Genomic DNA, 20,543 nt, shown 5'->3' with positions numbered 1-20,543 from the left:
CCGGTTGGCAAAGATCACTTTTCATAGGGGTGTAGTGAAACAGACATCTTATTTGTTGATGCGGAGTGTTAATTGGTAAAAACTTTTGGAAGGCAATTTAGTATTATCTGCCAAATTTTAAAATTAGATATCTATATCCAGCTCCTCTTGATCCAGCAGTTCTACATAAACCCTCTCTTGAAAAGGCGTGTCAGTAAAGATGCTTATTATACCAAAAGATAAGAATGACTATCGCTTAGTGACCAATTAAAATACTTTCGTACAATGGCATATATATATATGAAAACGAATGTTAAATACCCGTTTACAGTAAAATGTGTATCAAATGCCTATTATGTGCCAGGGACTATTCTAGATACTGAGATGTAGTTGCAAACCAAACGAACTGAAATCCCTGCCCCTCATGGAGCTCACATTCCAATGGAGACAAGGTAACAGCAAGATGCAGAAAAGGGTAAATAGTATATTAACTAGTATTATAAAGAAGACGACGTACAGACAGGGAAACACACAAATATACGTGTTTGCCTATGCACAGAAAAGCTCTGGTAGGTAACAAATGGAACTGTTTTGCCCCTGGGGAGGAAGACAGCACGTCTAGGAAAGGAGGTAGTTTCTGGCGAAAGTATTTGTTTTTCTTTTTGTTTTTGAGACGGAGTTTCGCTGCTGTTGTCCAGGCTAGAGTGCAATGGCGCGATTTCGGCTCACCGCAACTTTTGCTTCCAGAATTCAAGCGATTCTCCTGCCTCAGCCTCTCGAGCAGCTGGGATTACAGGCATGCGCCACCACGTCCGGTTAATTTTGTACTTTGAGTAGAGACGGGGTTTCTCCATGTTTGTCAGGCTGGTCTCAAACTACTGACCTCAGGTGATCCGCCCACCTCGGCCTCCCAGAGTGCTAGGATTACAGGCGTAAGCCACCGCGCCCAGCCGAAAGTATTTGTTTACTACATATGTATATTAATTAAAATGGGAGGCAGGAGGCGGAGAACACGATTTTACATTTTAAAAAATTGCTGGTAAAGTCCTTGGAGCATCAACGACTCAACCGTTTTCATTATAATGTTTGAAGAAGCAACGCTGGATTGCAGGTTCTTCGCCGCTTACACCCTGAAAGTCACCATGGGACGAGAATCGAGGGCTGGTTTAGGGCAGGCAGTAGACAAACGAGTTAAGACAGTGCACTCGAGAGCACTCTGGAGCAAAGCACAAACCAAAGATACATAAAAGGTGCGTAAATGCCGACATACAGAGAGGAAAAAAAATAGGCGCTGTGAGAGCGAGTTCAGAAGGTGGCGCAAAACCGTATTTCCCCAAAGTAAGAGCGAACAGGTCTAGTCTGCAGCTCTGCGCCTGCGTCAAACGGCAGCGCTTTTCACCGCACGGCCGCGGGAGGCACAGTCGTGTTCGCTTCTCGTCTAACTGACCCGCGAGAACTAAGGACGCTTGCCTTTTTCCGGTCGGGGGAAGGGGGAAGAAGGTCACTTCCGGTGACGGGGTTGCGTCACTTCCTCTCAAGCTTGGCGTTTGTTTGGTGGGGTCCCACGCGGGTTGAACATGCGTATCGAGAAGTGTTATTTCTGTTCGGGGCCCATCTACCCTGGACACGGCATGATGTTCGTCCGCAACGATTGCAAGGTGAGGCGACCGAGACCAGTCTGCGCTTCAGCCCAGCTTCCGCGGTTCCTGGGCGCGGGGACTAAGTGCTGGGTGCTTCTGCGTCTGCCGGGTTTGGCCCTGGTTGCTCCCGCTGTCCCCGTGGGAGGGTGGCTTAACTGGGGCTCCGGTCTCAGCGTTCCGCTTCGGGCGTTTCTCCTTCCCGGTGTCCCGAGTGGCACTGGTCACCAGGCCACCCTTGGGTGGCGTTGGCAGCGTGGAGCTTCAGGAGCGATCCCAGCTAGCGCCTACCAGGAATCTTGGATGTCTGTGAGGGCTGTTTGGCCACTTGTGTACGTGGGCCACGTTCTTGAATCCAGTAAACTTTGTTTAGTGTATACCCTGTCAGGCATTATGCTGAGGTCCATACTAAAGTGTAGAGGTTGATGGAAGTGCTCCATATTGCTTAATAGTAGACTTATGTATTAAGTCTACTGCAGGTAGTACTGCATTAGGTACTGCGGGTGAGTTGGGGAGGGTCCCGTACGGAAAGACTCAGAATGGAGGTGATACTTATCTTGGATCCTGAATTTTGCGGAAGAAAGAGCGGAGGGAGCCTTCTAAGTGGAAGGAAAGTGAACATTTTGAGAAAAGGCAGAGAACGGAGCAAATCCACTTGTTTGAATAAGTGACTGGATTGTAAAAGATGATAGAGCCTTGAGCGTAGGGCTACAAGTATAATTATAGTAAGTGTATAAAGGTAAATAATAAATGAGTCCTAGTTGTGAAAGACGTTTTGAATGGTACATGAGTTTGTCCTGTCATTACAGAATGAATCCCGTTCCTCTCTTTCTCAGAGAAACACATTGTTGCTCAGAATTTGACTTCTTAAGTTTGCTTCTGAATTACTGGGCTTTTACAGATTCCTGGTTTCCACCAGATCTGTTGACTTGGAATCTTTAGGGGAGGGGAAGAGGGTCTAAGAATCTGTATATTAAGGTGAATTTGACATGCTAAAGAATTACAAGTCTGACTTCACTTTATATCTCTGTAACAGATCAAAGATATTGACCCCATTAATTAGATGCAGGGGATTCAGCTGAAAATGAGGGACCAAAGCTATGTGTGGTAAGGTAAAAGAACGTAGAAAGTTTTGAATACTTGCTCTCAGGAACATGATAAGAAGTTTATAAAAATGAACCAAAAGATTGCCAGGTTGGAGTCTAATTCAGAGTAGGCATGATCTCGTTATACATGATCTCGTTACGATTTTGTGATTTTCGTCCAGGATGCTTGTCAGCTGGATATTGGAATTAGAACAACAGATCGTGAGAGCTGTCAAGACCTGGGTATTGATTTGGTAGACACAGTGGAAGTTAAGTTGATGAAGAATAAGGACAGTGTTGAGTTGGCTGGGAGTCAGCTTGGCCTAAGGAAGACCAGTGGATCCAGAAGAGAGTTGATGGAGGAAATAAAAGATAGAGGGCCTGAAGCACTAACAAAGAACAAGTATCTCACCTTTTTTATGTTCTTGATTTCCAAGTCTAAATCTCCTGAGCTCCAAATCTGAATTTTCCACTGGATGTACCTCACAGTGGGCCTACTGAAAGAGAATTCCTTAGTACCTCAAATCTTTTTGCTCTGTGAATTAATACCACTCTTAAGTGCCCAGATAGTTTTGCTAGAAATATGAGAGTCATCTTTGAATCTTTCACCTTTTGTATCTAGTTATCAAGACTTACCTATCCTGCCTCTGAAAAAATAGTGGTGTCTTTGCCTTCTTTCTGCTTTCCTGCCCTAGTTCAGATTAGGCACTTACCACTTTTATAGCCTCTTACCTAGTCTTTTTTTTTTTTTTTTTTTTTTTTGAGACAGGATCTCACTCTCTATTACCCAGGCTGGAGTGCAGTGGTGTGATCATGGCTCTCTGCAGCCTCAGTCTCCTGGGCTTAAGCAGTCCTACCTCCTCAGCATCCTGAGTAGTTGGGATTACAGGTGTGCACCACCATGCCCAACATTAAAAAAAAATTTTGTAGAGACGGGGAGATTAAAATTTTTTTTTTGTTTTTGTTTTTGTAGAGACAGGGACTTGCTATGTTTCCCAGGCTTTAACTAGTCTTTCTGCCTTTATTCTCTTAGTTTCTGAGACTGTTGTTAATAGAAACTTCACCTTTTACTCTTCTTAGGCATAAATGGATTAAGGGTAGAATTAATGCTAATTCTCCATATTTGCACATACTTTGCAAACAGGAAAAATACAGTCTTAATGAGGGCTTAATACATGTTGAATTAGTGGAATAAGAAAAGTTTGAAGACCTGTGAGTCCAAGGTATGGGGGATCATTTGTTAGCATGTTAGCATTTAGGGGACTAAATTAAAAGAGAAACTTGAGAACATAAAGCTTTGCCTGACACATAAGCCATCCACCTCTTACACCACCATAGATTTAACCACTTCCTCATATGTGTTTACATGTTACATTATACATGATTATAGCTTTATCTCATTGTTTGTATCCTAGTCAGATCTTGGTCTTTCTTGATCGCAAAGTGAGACTATCGCATTGCCAGACTAAGCTTTTCAAGGTAGAGTACCAAATTTTAATTGTTCTTGTATCCTTAGCACTGGTACAACATCAGGCACATAGATACTCCTTATTTGCTGATTGAATCCCCTTCACACCTCCTCTGGTTCCAAGTCTCTTTAGATCCTTCATTGTGCCTTTCAGGTAATACCTATTAGATAAGGAACCAAGTAGATTCCTCATTGGATCTATTTGGAATTGAGAGGAGCCAAAACAAGTTTAGTCCTCCTGTTAGATAAATAGTAGAAAAAGGAGTTTGCCTAAGGGTCATCTAGTAGATATTAAATGTGGGAGGCTTTTATTTAAAAAGGTAATAGTATTTTGGGCTGAAAATACTCAAATGAAATATAATTCGTTTCACAATGATTTTAATATATTCATTTTTTATTTATGATTTCATAGTAGGCTACTCCAAGAGACTTTAGTAGTTCTTATATTTTCTAGTCTATTTGAAATTAACTCAAGGATATAGACATGCTTTCACTCTAGGAGAAGGCTCTCTAGGAGGTATGGGCCTGGATCAGATTAAACTAATAGCAGCAGTCTCTAAGAAAACTGTCCTACTGTGTGTAAGTGACCTACTTGAGGTTCCCCATAGGGCAACATATATAAAAGGTGAAAAGTGGTATGATTTGTGATACATACACAGGCTTATTTAGTTTGAAGTGTTTGTACTGTTTATTTTGACCTATTTATCTGTCATACCTTCTAGGTATAATTCAACTTAATTTTCTTTACCAAGATCCACAAACCCCAAATAATTACTTTTTCTCTTCCCATTTTCTCCAGTGGCATACACAAATTGCAGTGTGTTCTAAGGCATTACGAAATAACAAAATAATACTGTTAGATTTATAAAATGAGTCCTAATAAGCCATTTCAGGAACATGTTGAAGCATCATCAAGTTGTAAGTTAGCACTATTAAAGGATTAAATCTTTTAGGATGAAGATGGAGAGTTAAAGTAGTAAAGAATGTTGTTGGCAGATCTATGGATAAGTCGAAAACAAATCTATTAGAGCACCAGTTTTAATTGCTTTTGAAATTATTTTGTGCTTTCAACAAGGAAGATGGAAAGACTCAAAAGGAGATTTCAGAATGGTTGTTTGAAACTTTTATTCCCATTGAGGTATAGAGACAGTGAATTTTGAAAATTATCCTGAATTAAGAAAGGACTTAAATGACTTTACTTACAACTATTCCCTTTATTTGAAATAATTTTACTGTTATTCTATACAAATGATTAGTAATTTGAAATAATATTTTCAGGGCCCTTAGCCTTTGGTTGGGATGATGTTTGACAGTCAAAAAATAGTTGTTTCCATTTAATCTGATATATCTTACACATTTCTAAATGGCAGTTTAAGTAGAAGGGCATGTATTTTTTGTCTAGCAGGGGTAACATCTTATGATAGAAAAGTTTTTAATGTTGACTCCTCAATATTTTAACTTTTCTTGTAGGTGTTCAGATTTTGCAAATCTAAATGTCATAAAAACTTTAAAAAGAAGCGCAATCCTCGCAAAGTTAGGTGGACCAAGGCATTCCGGAAAGCAGCTGGTAAAGAGCTTACAGTGGTGAGTACAGTTAGCTATCAATATAGTTTTTACACGTTTCACAGTTTTAGTATTTGAAGGGCGTATGTCATTTAATCAGTCATGGCAAGGCCTCCTATAACATGATTAATAAGTGCCTTATTTGTATTTGGCTTTGGAAATAATCTCATTCTTACATGGTCCTGAAAACTATAATTCTGTGGAGCTACTATTTTTAGCTCTTGCAGAGAAAGAGGAAAATCATTTAAATGGCTTGGGATGAAGTTGGGTATTGCTACTGAAAGATTTTGAGAAGAAGTTAAGAGAAAGCATTTCTGAACAGCAGTCAAGGCTCAGGTGAAGTTTATAATAGAGTCATTTATCAGTTTCTGGATTTCCTTAGCAGGGCTTTGTATCTGAGAGCAGAGAAATTAGTAATGTTGGTGTGAGGAGGACTAGAGCTAAGTCAAGGGGGAAGAGGATTTAATGGAGTGAGCCTCCATCATTATATTGTTACATTGAATTGATAAAGGGATATTTTGAAGCTGTCCGCGTTCAGTCCCTATAAAGAAAGGAGATGAAAATGCAGTACAGGCTACCTTTGAGGGAGGAAGATCTTTTAAACTGTCCCCTCCGTCCATGGCCTCCTTTACCCACCAAACCTATGACCCCTTTCCCACCTTTTTATTGCTAAAGGGCAGTCAGTATCTGCAAGCATTTTCCATCAAGCCCTTTCCTGGCTTCCTTAATACCAGAGCTTTGCAGTAAATGTAAAGAGTATCGTTTGACCAGATGCAAGGCCAAATCATAATTACTGTCACAAAAATAATTTTCATTCTGGACGAGAAGAAGCATAGCAGCCTAAATGCAAGTGGCAGCTGCCTGAGGAAAGACTGCTAGTCAGTCATTTACTGATTACCATTTACCTTGTGGCTGAGGTTATTATGCTCTGAATAAAGGTGTGTATATATAAAAGAAATAGTAGCTAAATCCAGAGGTGGTGCTGTTTTATATGCCTGTCAGATAGATTTGAAAACCAAGAAATACCTGTAGCTTTTCCAAAATTGTTTTGTGTGTTTTAAGATTAAAAGGATCATTAACTGTAAAAATACCAGCCACTAGCAATGGTAACTGTCTTTGGAGGAGATCTGAAGAAATGTAGGGCCTGACTTATATTCTGCAGAGTAGCACCTCATTTGTTTGAAGATATATATAGTTTTCATACCTTTTTGCTATAACACATAGATATTTAGGTTGAACCATATGAAGTTTTCTCTCTCTTTTTTTCTGTCTCCTACAGGAAGGACATGGAATTCTTGATGTTGACTTTTTTTGATCTGTGAAAAATGGCAGTTTCATATGGTTCAATGTAATTCAGAGTTTTCTGGCTTTGAATCTTATCTGGGAATGGAAATGGGGAAGGTTTTTCAGTTTGTAATCCTGGTAATTGTCCTATGCCGTTCTGAGGGATGGAGGTGTTACTGACTCCTCCTCTCTCTTTGAGAAGCACCGTTATATAGAAAGATGTTTTCAGTAGGGCGGTGTGAAAGGAGAAAAAGTTTGAAAACCTATATTCTCTGAGATCACCCTGAGGGGCGAATCTTGATGTGTGTTCACTCAGAACACTTATGAAAAGGAAGATGTTTTAAGAAATGTTTCCTTTCTACTTTTCTTAAAACTTTATTTTTATCTCCTCTGTTCCCTCTTACAGGATAATTCATTTGAATTTGAAAAACGTAGAAATGAACCTATCAAATACCAGCGAGAGCTATGGAATAAAACTAGTAAGTCACAGAAAAATACCAATAATTTTGAGGAGAGACTGGTTTGGGATAATACTATAACTTTAAGTGTCAGCTTGTTGTTTAAATATTGAATTTTCCATTTGTCATCGCCTGGCTTTTATTATTTTATCCTCATTTTAATGGTTCTGTTGTAGTCATATCTTTTATCTTTTTTTTTTTTTTTTTTTTTTTTTACAATTGGCTGGTGTGTTCATTTTAAAATAATGTAATTATTCACTTTGATACTACTTGAAGTGCCCACACAGAGGTGTAAAAACATACAGGTAGCTGAAAAAAAGAGAGAAGGAAAATACCGTTTTAGGGTGAGTGTGGGACAGTTAAAATACACACAAAACCTAACACACTTCACATGTTTAGACCGTATAGTTTAGGATATAAACTTGTATTCTGTATACCTTATAATTAAAATTAAAAAGTGTAGTGCTTAAGGTCAACATTACAAATGTCCTGAGAATTTCTAAGTGTTTGACTTAGGTAAAAAATGAAGTTGTAATCTTCTGAAATTAAAAGCAATAATACCTAGTTTTTTCTTTTTTTCCCTGAAGTAGGCAGAAAGTTTAATGAAAAAAGTCCCATATGTAGAAAAAGTTAATCCCTTAAGCTCGCTTGTAGGTTCTACAACATTTGTGTATGTTTGGATGTTTGGGACCGTTGGCCCTGCCTTTTTATTATTATTATTATTATTATTTTTTTTTTTTCTTTGAGAGTCAAAGTGTTGCTCTGTCCACCTGGCTGGAGTGCAGTGGCATGATCTCGGCTCACTGCAGTCGCTGCCTTCCAGGTTCAAGCAGTTCTCCTGCCTCAGCCTCCTGGGTAGCTAGGATTACAGGCGCATGCCACCACACCTGGCTAATTTTTGTATTGTTAGTAGAGGTGGGTTTTCGCCGTGTTGGCCAGGGTGGCCTTGAACTCGTGACCTCAAGTGATCCACCCGGCTTGGCCTCCCAAAGTGCTGGGATTACAGGCGTGAGCCACCACGCCGGGCACTGGCCCTGCCTTCTTTTCTTCCCATGGTTACCTTTGTGCAGCCTGTAGCCATTTCTAGTGTTGGGTGTGGGGGTGATGTGGTTTGTTAACCAGAGTCTGTAAGGCTTAGAATTCCACAAACTTTATTACTCTCCTAATAGATCATAGGCAGGGCATCCCTTTCTGTACTCCAGTCAGTCACGAGACTTCAGGGGAAGAATTGAAAATGTGTGGACCTTTGTAGTAGTATTTACACCTTCTAAACCAGGGGCATCCAATCTTTGGCTTCCCTGGGCCACATTGGAAGAAGAATTGTCTTAGGGCACATATAAAATACACTAACACTAATGATAGCTGATGAGCTAAGAAAAAAAAAATTGCAAAAAACTCTGTTTATGTTTTTAAAAAGTTTACGAATTTATGTTGGGCTGTGGGTTGGTCAAACTTGTTCTAAAGCTTTGTTTACCCTGGACCATGTGGAGAAATTGGAGTTTAGATTTGGAATTGCCTTTTCTATACTTAGCCCTAATTATTGTACCCTTTGGGTCTCTCCTACCCCCTTTTTAAAAAAAAGGTCTTTTCCTTCTGCTTTATAATTAGAGGAAGAGTTAATTTCTGAAAAGCAATTGATTTTTATTGGGTTTATTTGACAAGGAAATAACACTTATTCAAACTCAAGGATTTCTAAAGAGATTAACTTATAGGATTATTAAATTGATTTCAAAAGGCATCCTTATCAAGGACATTATTGGAAAGTCCTGAAGCATTTCTCTTTTTTTTTTTTTTTTGAGACGGAGTCTTGCTCTGTTGCCCAGGCTGGAGTGCAGTGGTGTGATCTCGGCTCACTGCAACCTCCGCCTCCCGGGTTCAAGCAATTTTCCTGCCTCAGCCTCCCGAGTAGCTGGGACTACAGGCACACGCTGCCATGCCTGGCTAATTTTTTTTGTATTTTAGTAGAGACAGGGTTTCACTATGTTACTCAGGCTGGTGGCAAGCTTCTGAGCTCAGACAGTCCGCCCGCCTCAGTCTCCCAAAGTGCTGGGATTACAGGCGTGAGCCACCGTGCCTGTCCTGAAGCATTTCTGGATTTCATTCAGTTTTATTTCATTTTGACCTTTGCTTTTGTTGTTGTTGTTATTGCTTGAAGACAGCAGCTCCAGATCATTTTTACATATTTTGTAACTGCTTTGACTTAGGTGGTTGTTGAAATGAGGTGCATATCCAATTTCAGTGATAACGTGAATAATCAGTTCTATGGTCTACCATGCTAGTTTCGTGTTATATTGCTCGAGAGAAATACTGCTGTGTTCTGTATGACTTCACATGCTGTAATGGTAATGTTCTCTGCAGTTCTTACTTTATTTTAATTCATTGCACATTTATTAAGCACTGCCTGTGGTATACAAAGATGAACAGGTCACACACAGTCTCTGCCCTTTAGGTGCATTTACTGAGTACTCCTATTTTATTGTTTCTGTTAGGTTTTATTACAGAGTCTCATTCTCTTGCCCCCCTCATTTGTACATCTGTAAATTCTGTAAGAAACAGTGCTTTGTAGATTTTTTTTTTTTCCTGCACTGATTCTGCTTTCCTTTTTACTGGGATCCTAAAAATAGTTTTTTCTAAGAAGATCTGCTAAGTGGACAGTATGAGTGCTAGGTATATAGGATGAGAGTCTTTGGAATTTAAGATTGTTTCCTGGTGTTTTACACAATTAATAAAAGTTGTTTTCAGTATTGTTCCAGAACAATATATTATTCTTCTAAGAGATTTATTGATTCTCCACACCCCTCATATTTCAATATCATTTGGTCTATAAACTAATCTGTTGACAAGAGTTGTATGTTCATTACTTACATTATCAAATTATGTGAGGACATGGATTGAACAACCTTCGTTAAGGTATTGATGTCTGTAGAAACAGTAGTATGTTAGAATTTCAAAAACACCAGGAAAAGTAGTTTGCACTTTATCCCTCATGGCTGTCTGTGTTGCAGGTGAATTTTTAATGTCTTCAGGTTTTTTTTTTTTTTTTAACTTTTTACTTATTTTATTTTTGTTGAACTTTTTTCTAATCTTAGTAGCTTTTGGGGTACAAGTGGTTTTTTTGGTTACATGGATTAATTGTAGATTGGCAAAATCTGAGATTTTAGGGCATCCATCACCTGAGTAGTGTACATTGTACCCAATATATAGTTTTTACCCCTTACCCCACCCCACCCCCACTTTTGAGTCCCCATAGTCCATTATATTGCTCTGTATGCCTTTGCGTGCCATAGCTTAGCCACCACTTGTAAGTGAGAACATATAGTATTAGGTTTTCTATTCCTGGGTTACTTCATTTAGAATAATGACCTCCAGTTCCATCCAAGTTGCTGCAAAAGACATTGTTTTGTTCCTTTTCTTGGGTGAGTACTATTCCATCATGTATAAATGCCACATTTTCTTTACCCACTTGTTGGTCGATGGGCACTTAGGTTGGTTCCATATCTTTGCAGTTGTGAATTGTACAGTCAGATGCTTCTTAGGTTCAAAATATTTCAATCTTCTGGAATATTTGGAAATACAGTATATTATTCTTTGGAAAGGATTTTCCTGCCACTTGTGTTTATTTCCCTTCTAAATAAGTTTAAAGTGTGGAAATGCTTCTGAGTACTAGAACTTGTCCTTATTTTTGCTGAAAGACAAAGAAAAAAAGTTACATATCCAGCATATTATTAATTCTGAGCTACAGCATATGCAGATTTATAGTTGACATTTTCTTAGAATTATTTATATAAACGTTGCTTTAATACTAGGGGTCTTAAAGATTGTCCTGGTGGTTTTTGTTAACATGTAGATTCAGATATAATAGGTTTGTGTGGGGCCTGAAATCCTTTGTTTCTAACAAGCTCCCAAATGATGCCACTGTTACTGGTCGTAGACTACAATTCTTAAAAAGTTTTTATTTTGACCTAATTTCAGATTACAGAAAAGTTGCAGGAGTAGAGTTCTCTGATATCCTTCGTCCAGACTCCCAGAATGTTAACATTTTGTTAAATTAATTTTTTCTCTCTGTCTCTCTTCTTTCTCCCTTTCTCCCTTTAGCGTATATTTTTCTGAACTGTTTAAGCAAACATAATGTTCTCTATCCCTAGTTTAATATGTATTTCCAGAAATAAGAACACTCTCACATAACCACACTGCAATTATTAACATTAAGAAACTAACATTAATAGAATATTATTACCTAATCTCAGACCTATTCATATTTCTCTGATTGTCCCAGTCACATTCTTTATAGCAAAATTTGTAAGAATAGTACATGTCATGTCTCTTTAATCTCTTTTAATCTGGAACATTTCCTGAGTTTGTCTTTATATTTCATGATATTGACAGTTCAGAAGAATATGGGCCAGGCGTTTGGTATAAAATTTCTTAACTGGATTGTTTGATGTTTCCTTCAGATTAGGTTTGGATAATGCACATTTGGCAAGAGCACCAGAGATTCGATGCTGAGTTTTTTCAGTGTTCTTTGTCAGGAGACACAAGCTGTCCATTAGTTCCATTACTAGCAGTGTTAACTTTGATCATTTGGTTAAGGTGGTGTCTGTCAGGTTTTTCCACTGAAGAGTTACTGTTTTACTCTTTTTAATGAGTAAGTGCACTTTTGGGAGACACGTTAAGACTATATAAATATCTTATTCTGTAGATCTGCAGACTACACTTTAAAGAGGTAGATCAGAAGTTGTGGTGTCTGAGCCACTGCGCACTGGAAATGTGGCTAGTCTAAATTGCGTTGTGCTGTAAATGTGGAATGAATGCTGGATTTTGAAGACTCAATATGAAAATAGGAATGAAATATTTCACTAATAATTTTATATAGATTGCATGTTGAATGACAGTATTTTGAAAATTTGGGTTAAATAAAATGTATCATTAAATTTCCACCTGTTCCTTTTTACTTTAAAAAATACGGCTACTAGAAAATTTAAAATTTCATATGTGGTTTGTCTTTCATTGGATAGTACTAATAGAGATTTTAGAGCATAGTTGGACTCAGCCCCCTTTTAGCCAACGCTCCTGCAGACATTTTCTAAAACAGTTGGATTTTTGTGGTCTAGAACATATTAGTATTGATTGTTTGGTTCATTCTGCCAATATCATGTGCTGACCATATCCCAGGCACTTTAAGTGTTCATAACCAGAAAGATGCTGTCTTTATTCATGGAAATTACAAGTTAAGAATGAGATTAGTTGTCAATAGTCCAAGTTCTCTGTATAGTAAAATTTGAAAAGCATTGGATTGGTTTAAAGTGGAAGGAAAATTTAACAGCAATAGAGACTTTTGTCAAATAAAAATTAGAGAAATGATAATTGTTAGAATGTTGAGAGTGATGATGGCCATGAGTATATACCTTCTTCAGCTTTTTGAGTAGGGATTGTTTTTGTAATGATTTTTTTCATGTAAATTCATTTCTAAATCAGAATAATAAAGAAGTGCTTGTTATTGCAGTTGTTGATCATAGTGCTTGAATGTGCGTACATTTGCTAACTCTTGTGAACTTTTTTGTAGTTGATGCAATGAAGAGAGTTGAAGAGATCAAACAGAAACGCCAAGCTAAATTTATAATGAACAGGTATGAATATTTATGTGGAGTAACTTTTGGAAAGTAATTACTAGTAGATATTTAGAGGCATTCATATTTTTTTTTTTAATTTTTAATTTTGACATAACTTCAGACTTACCAAAAACTTCCAGGAATAATATGAAGAACTCTTATATATTCTGCTAGCATTTTACATTTACTTTATCCCTGTCACAATGTATTGAAGACCATAATGCTTTTTCCTTCTAAGTATACTTAAGTGTATGTAACCTAAAAATAACATTCTCTTAAACACAGTGTGGTTATCTATCAGTCAGGAAATTAACATTGATATAATACTGTTATATAATCTATGAACTTTGTTTAGACCTCACCAGTTATTCTGATTACGTCCATAGCAACGGAAAGTCCTTCATGTTTCTTCAGGCTCCTTTAATCTGGACAGTTTCTCATCTTTCTTTCTTTTACATGACAGTGGTAGTTTTGAAGACTATAGGTCAAGTTATTGTATAAAATGTTGTTCAGTTTGGGTTTGTCTGATATCTTCCTCATTAGATTTTGGTTAGGCACCTTTGGCAGGGATGTCACAGAAATGATGGCATATCCTTCTCATGCATCATATCGGGAAGCACATGATGTCACCTTGCTGATGATGTTAACTTTGGTCATTTGATTAAGGTGATGTCTGTTAGGTTTCTCCACTGGAAGGTTACTAGTTTGTTTTCCTTATAATCAGTACATCTCTTGGGGGAGATACACAGAGATTCAGTAAAGAGCCTATTACTCCTCAAACTTGTACCTACTGGTTTTGGTTTTCATTAGAGTCTTGCCTGAATCACTTACTACTATTGTTGTGATTGTTGCCAAATGGTGGTTTTTCTAATTCCATCATTTCTTCTACATTTTTTAGTTGATTTTCTCATGTAAGAAAGAACTTTCCCTTTTCCATCAATTTCAAGATTTATTCCTTTACTCATATTACATCTGTGTGTATTCATGGATTCTTATGGTATACATTGGGTTATAATTCTTTATTGTCATTGTTTATTTTGATGTTCTAAGTGGCCCACATTTGGCCTGTGGGAGTTCCTTCAGGCAGACTGTTATGTCATTTTGACAGTTCTCCTCATTCTTTGAGTGCATTCATGTTTCGTAGCTCACAAGATGTTTCCTCTTCCCCAGCTTGGAATCAGCTATTTTTTTCAGAGCAGGACCATTAGCTTTTAAATTAATTGCTATGGAATATGTCAAGGAAAAGAAGCACGTGCCAGCAGCTTTGTGGCTTAAAAATTTTAAAGCATTTCAGAAAAATGTTTGAGGACTAGTCTGTTAGCATTTCTATTGAATATCATGTGTTTTGTGCTCTTTTAATTACCCAATGGTTTTTTAAAAATTATATAACAGAGACTTATCTATTTGAGAAGAAAAGATCTAGGCACTGTAGCAGTTAAAGGGTTAAAGATTGTTTTATGTAGTAGAGTACTACTTCTTTTCTTTTTTTTCTTTGAGACTGAGTCTCGCTCTGTCGCCCAGGCTGGAGTGCTGTGGCGCCATCTTGGCTCACTGCAGGCTCCGCTTCCCGGGTTCCTGCCATTCTCCTGCCTCAGCCTCCCGAGTAGCTGGGACTACAGGTGCCCGCCACCACGCCCGGCTAATTTTTTGTATTTTTAGTAGAGACGGGGTTTCACCATGTTAGCCAGGATGGTCTCGATCACCTGACCTCGTGATCCACCCGCCACGGCCTCCCAGAGTGCTGGGATTATAGGCGTGAGCCACCGCACCCAGCCAAGCACTACTTCTTTTCATGACTCACATCCTTCGTTTACTCAGCAAATATATATTGAGCTCCCATTTTGTGCCATTCTTAAGTACAAAGAATGAATGCATGAACAAGTGTTGTGGTAGGGTAGGAATCCTATTTTGAGCTAATTTCGAACTAGAAAACCACTTTGAGTTTGAGTTGTTAGGGAAGAAAATGTACATTTGTGAGGGCTTAACAGGTGACCTTACTTTAGATTTGGGAATAAATGTAAGGTATATATCTCTTTTAGGTTATGTTCACCACTTGCCATTTGGGAATAACGTGAGAGAACTGAGAGGCTCTTTGTTCACTTGGTGTTGATGCTGCTGCTGGATGGGGAGTGTTGTGGGGAGAAGAAAGGGGAGTGAACAGAAGGGCAGCCATCGTGCTTCCATTCCCCATCTGTGGGGCTAACTGAAGTAACAACATTTAGAAGCTGTATTGTGAATTGATGCCACTTAAAGCAGTGTTAGTAACTGAAATTTTGGCTTTAATGTGTTTTGCTGTAGATTGAAGAAAAATAAAGAGCTACAGAAAGTTCAGGATATCAAAGAAGTCAAGCAAAACATCCATCTTATCCGAGCCCCTCTTGCAGGTGAGTTCTACGTTGCACAGGAATTTTCTGCTTTAAGAAGAAAAATGAAAAATGTAGATTTTTGTGGTCTGTGTATTTGGGTACCAACTAACTTTGGGTATTTTTTCCTTTAAATATTATCTTTCATAGTAAAGGTATGATATGATTTGGTCTATTAAAATGTAATTTATTCAGTGTATTTCCCAGGTGTAATCTATTTATATGGTGTTTTTTTTCCCTTCATTGAATTCTATGTTCCATGTCTCCCCAAGTTAAGCAAAATTATTTGAGTAATAGTTTTGTAGAGGATTTTTGGACAATGTTTTATATTAGTGTTTCTCAAACTTTGGTTGGTCTCAGAATTACCAACTTGGGGAACTTAGTGTAAATACATAGGCCGAGGCTCTTTGAGTCTGAGCCACTGTTCAGTAGCATTCCAGGTGATTCTGATACTAAAATTTGGACTACTGTTTCTTTTACTCAGCTAACACCAAGTACAGTCTCTTATGCAGTTTACTTAGGTAGATCACTTAAAGGGAAAGAAATGTTAGTAAAGGTCAAATTCTGTAATCACATGTTGAGTACGTTTGTGTAAATCTACTTGTATTATTTTTGTACCAAATTTTATTAAAGTAGACAAAATTCTGGAGCATTTGTTTCACATATACATGATAACAAACTGATAGTCAAAAAGCACCAGAAAGGAACCATTGTTATCTAATTTTTTAGGTAATCCTTTTTGAGGTAGATAGAACAGTGTTAAGAGCAGGGACCTTGGATCCAGATGGCCGGAGTTCACATGCCAGCGCTTTGACTTATATGACTTTCTAGTTGAGTGACCTTCGGCAAGTTAATCTGTCTTGGAGCCTCAGTTTTCTCATATTTAAAATGGAGGTTGTTAGGAGAGTGAAATGAGCAAATGTATGTAGAATGTTTATTTGATGCAGGGCATATCATAAGACCTATGTTAGTTTAGCTGTTGTTAAATTTCTTAGGAATGGCTTATATTACTTTAAAACATGCAGGATCCTTTATAAAGTGTTGATGTGAATTCTGTAAGGTCACATTGAATTAAGTTGTTTATTTTTTACTTGTTTTTATTAAAGGCAAAGGGAAGCAGTTGGAAGAGAAAATGGTACAGCAGTTACAAGAGGATGTGGACATGGAAGATGCTCCTTAAAAATCTCTGTAACCATTTCTTTTGTGTACATTTGAAAAGACCCTTTGGATACTTGGAACTGCTAAATTATCTTATTTTTTACATAAGGTCACTTAAATGAAAAGTGATTAAAATACATCTTTCCTACATTGCCTTCTACATAACATCAGATATTATGGATGTTAGATTGCATCTCAGTGTTAAATCTTCACTGATAGATGTACTTAAGTAAATCATGAAAATTCTGCTTATAACTATAGAAGTGAATTGTGGATGTAAAATGGTTATGCCATTTGGGTAATGGCACTAGGCAGCATTTGTATAGTAACTAATGGCAAAAATTCATGGCTAGTGATGTATAAAATAAAATATTCTTTGCGGTAAAATATTCCCTTTGTTAATGTTATAGAAGAGGGGGATACAAAAAGGAACTAACAATTTGTATGGCAGTATCAGATATTATTTTTGTTTTAGTATTTCCTGTTTTGGTTTATTTGCATCTTAGAAGAGCATAATGACATTGTTTGATGAAACCTAAATTATGCTGGACTGTTTTGACCTGGTTTAACCCTTCTGATAGGTAGTTGTGGATGTTGGGGATGAGAACTGAATAATCTTTGCCTGGAGTGACACTACACTCTAGAATTTCCACTTTGGAGAATATTCAGTTCTCACTTGTGATTCCTGGTAGAACAAACTTTATTTTTCTAGCCCAGCAGTGATCTAGAAGCAGAGGAATCCCAGCGCCTTTTAAAAGTTATTATGTGGTTTTCTTTTAAAAAGCTGCTGATTTTGGAAGGTAGAATTTATGGGTACAACGTATGTTCATTATTTGTATGTAAAATAAAACCATTTAAAAAGTAATGCGATATTTATTATTTAAAGGCACTAAACAAAGATGAAGTATTGATTATCTGGAAGAAGAAATCTTCCTCCACACATCCCATTTAAGTAGGAGATACATTTAATTAAAGAGAAATAGATACTTAATGTTTCTGTGTTTTTACATTGTTTACAATTTTAAGTATGTTAAAGATACTAAGTAACTATCAGTTTGCATATTTTTTTTTTAAGGTAGAATGTAGAAAAAATGACTAATTCTTAGCCTTACATAATTATAAAGTAATGGCTCTTTTTTTATTTCAGTGTTAGGTAGTAAAACTAAAGCTGTAGACCAATGCCTGGACCAAGTGTTAGGAGAGCTGAGTTCCAGTGTGGTTTTGCCTGGGTATTTTTATTTGTAAACAATATTATTGATTGAAGATTAGGGGAAATGATACATGTGAGGAAAGACATTTGTAAAGTTTCTTGAGTTTTTACTACATACCATATTCATTTTTTAAAGAAATAAACATTTTAAAAGTTACATTTGATTAGGAAACAAGTGTCCTACACTGCCAGCGAAGGAGCAAACTGCCCGTGCCTTGTGACCATCAATTTGGGGGAAATTGGGCTGAATTGAAGAGCTGGTGTTGCATCTTAAGTTTAGCATCCAAACAGTTTTCTTCCTCTTCATGATTTCATAGAATTTTGAGAACCCAGATCTCATTCTAAACTATACGGATACAAATGCCATAATTTTTTTTTTTTTCGTCCCACCATAACCCTCTAAGCCTGTTTGGATCACTTCCCATGAAAATGTTGTCTGAGAGGTTGTTATGGTATAATACTTTTAGGCTACTTTGTTTCAGGTTGTTTGGTAGAGGCCTGTGCTGAGTAGCTAGTAGTGAAACAAAGCAAAATGTTTACTACGGGGAACTGTTTTTTTATTTTTTCCATTTTTTTGAGGCGGTCTGACTGTGTTGCCCAGACTGGAGTGCAGTGGCGTGATCTTGGCTTAACTGCAACTCCTGCTTTCCTGGCTCAAACCATCCTCCCACCTCATCCTCCCAAGTAGCTGGTACTAAGGCTTGCTCCAGCTTGCCTAGCTGATTTTTGTCTTACTTTTTTTTTTCATAGAGACAGGGTTTCACCATGTTGCCCAGGTTGGAACAATATAGGATTGGAAATCATGGGAAGGGATATCCTTAACTCATATACCTTACAATAACTTGTCAGTATATAGAAAAACTATTTTCAAAAATTCTTACTTCTTAAAAATAGAAACCTTAGGAAGAAGTTTATCTTGTGGATAAACTTCTGTATCTATAAGAGTTTGAGAAGAGTTTAGAAGAGTAAGTTTAGAAGAGTTTGAGTTCAGAAGAGTTTGAGAAGATTGACCTATTTCACAATATCTCATGAAGCAGATAGCATTATTCCCATTTAAATATATAGGTAGAAAAATTTGAGGACTAGGTAACCTGTTCCTTTACCACAGAACTAGAAGATCAAGGTGTTAGTGATTTGTGTTTATACACGTCTGTTTCCCTGCATTTATGTAGGATTTTATCCAGAGCCTCGTATATCAAGTCTTCACAAGCCCAGATAACAGCTAAGAGAGCGACACTCAACTGTGACTTGGTTTCTTCATCTGAAAAAATGAAGATAGTAACAGGACCAACCCTGGAATTCTTTGCAAGGATTCAATCAGTTAATACATGTGAAATACTTAAAGGCCACCATCATAGTAAGCTAGTGTTAAAATGTTAGCTATTAGGATTGGTTGTGTGTGGCCACACAAAACTTAACAACAGTAGTGGGATTTGACTTGGGAGAAGGGTGGAGACTGTTAAGGTTTGGGGATGACTGTGGCTAAATTGAGTGAAATCCACTTAACAAAAACAAGGACATGTATGGTTTAAAATGTCAATTTTAGCCTTTAAGTCAGCCAGAAAGTTCTATTATTAAGAAGAGCATCTCATTGCATCAGCATTTTCTGTTGTGAAGAGTGGGAAGGGGAAATACGTTTTTGGTTCCTCCTAGTTTGAAAAAATGAATAGTTTCCTGTAATCTTAAGGGATAATTTAAGTGACATAAGGGAAGTTATTTTTCCCTCTGCCCTTTAATTTACATTTTAAATGGAGATCTGGAAAAAGACATCAGACTTTAATTGCTCACAGCTTAATGTAAATTCTCATATCCAATGAGGAGTTTTGTGTAAAAGTTAACATGGCAGCTTGCTGAATTGTGTTGAAAAGACAAGGGGAAAAACATCAACGTTAAACACTTAAAATAAAAACTAAATTTCAAGGACTCTGGAAGGATTTCTCAGTCTATACTCCTTTATTACTATGTTGTGGGATTGAACAGGAGATCCACAAATTGTACCTTGCATGTCTTCATGTGATTTGAATTGTTTCTACAACAGGGGAAATTACCTCCTCTGAAGAATGTATTCCTTATGCTAAATAGGAGTCTACCTTCTGGTGCTATAGGATGACCTCTGATTTAAGCTCTCCTGTTTTAATCTTAATCAATTGAAGCTAGCATGTGGGAGAGGTAATTCCTCTGCCACATGATCTTCCCTGGGGTACCAGTTACCTGGTCTCTTTCTTTAGCCTCTGATTGACTCTGTGTCTCCCTATGATCCTGCAAATAAGTTCCTTTTTGTCTTAACTGGAAGGCATCCTCCAGCATACCCAGGTAATGCATTTCTGTCGTAATTTCCAAGAATGCGAGGACTGTTTCCTATCCCAGGCATGGGTATTGGGTACCAGGACCCTAGAAGGTGCTCAGTAAATGTCAACTAAATGGAAAATGAGTGTGTTTTCCCCTCTAGTAAACATATGCTAGGTTTTACATTAGTCTATTTTAAAAATAACCAGTAATTTGAAAGATACAAAGAATAAATTAACAACAGAGAGATATACCAAGAACAGAAGCAGCCTGTGTGACTCTGACAGTAATGAAATCTGCGCTGTTGGAAAGGCTTGCTGGGGAGCAGTGCTGGCTTTAGGGCTACATACCTGATTTTGCTGCTTAGATCATTATCGAATGGTAGTAAAACAAAGCTGCGTTTCTGGGTCTGGCTGGAGCATTCATATGTCGAGGAATCCCAG

The 20,543-nt window shown here is 37.6% G+C and overlaps 1 protein-coding gene across 1 annotated transcript; it reads left to right on the top strand.

Annotated features, from left to right (window-relative positions):
• The first annotated feature begins 1,372 nt into the window (after window positions 1-1,372).
• Window positions 1,373-17,469, top strand: RSL24D1 (ribosomal L24 domain containing 1). Its single transcript, XM_025389558.1, has 6 exons — window positions 1,373-1,637; window positions 5,640-5,753; window positions 7,423-7,495; window positions 13,038-13,101; window positions 15,382-15,467; window positions 16,553-17,469. The coding sequence occupies exons 1-6, from the start codon at window positions 1,557-1,559 to the stop codon at window positions 16,624-16,626; spliced, it is 492 nt and encodes a 163-aa protein (XP_025245343.1). The 5' UTR covers window positions 1,373-1,556; the 3' UTR covers window positions 16,627-17,469.
• The last annotated feature ends 3,074 nt before the right edge of the window (window positions 17,470-20,543 follow it).

Source organism: Theropithecus gelada, chromosome 7a (genome assembly GCF_003255815.1).
Source record: "Theropithecus gelada isolate Dixy chromosome 7a, Tgel_1.0, whole genome shotgun sequence".
NCBI lineage: Eukaryota > Metazoa > Chordata > Mammalia > Primates > Cercopithecidae > Theropithecus > Theropithecus gelada.
This window is presented reverse-complemented; position numbering and strand designations above follow the sequence as displayed.

What these genes read in the sequence shown, in the direction of transcription:
- RSL24D1 (XM_025389558.1), top strand. Translation starts at nt 1,557, where the DNA reads ATGCGTATCGAGAAGTGTTATTTCTGTTCGGGGCCCATCTACCCTGGA. An exon ending in AGAGCTATGGAATAAAACTA is followed by an intron (nt 7,496 to 13,037) that starts GTAAGTCACAGA and finishes ACTTTTTTGTAG; the next exon opens with TTGATGCAATGAAGAGAGTT. An exon ending in TATCCGAGCCCCTCTTGCAG is followed by an intron (nt 15,468 to 16,552) that starts GTGAGTTCTACG and finishes TTTTTATTAAAG; the next exon opens with GCAAAGGGAAGCAGTTGGAA.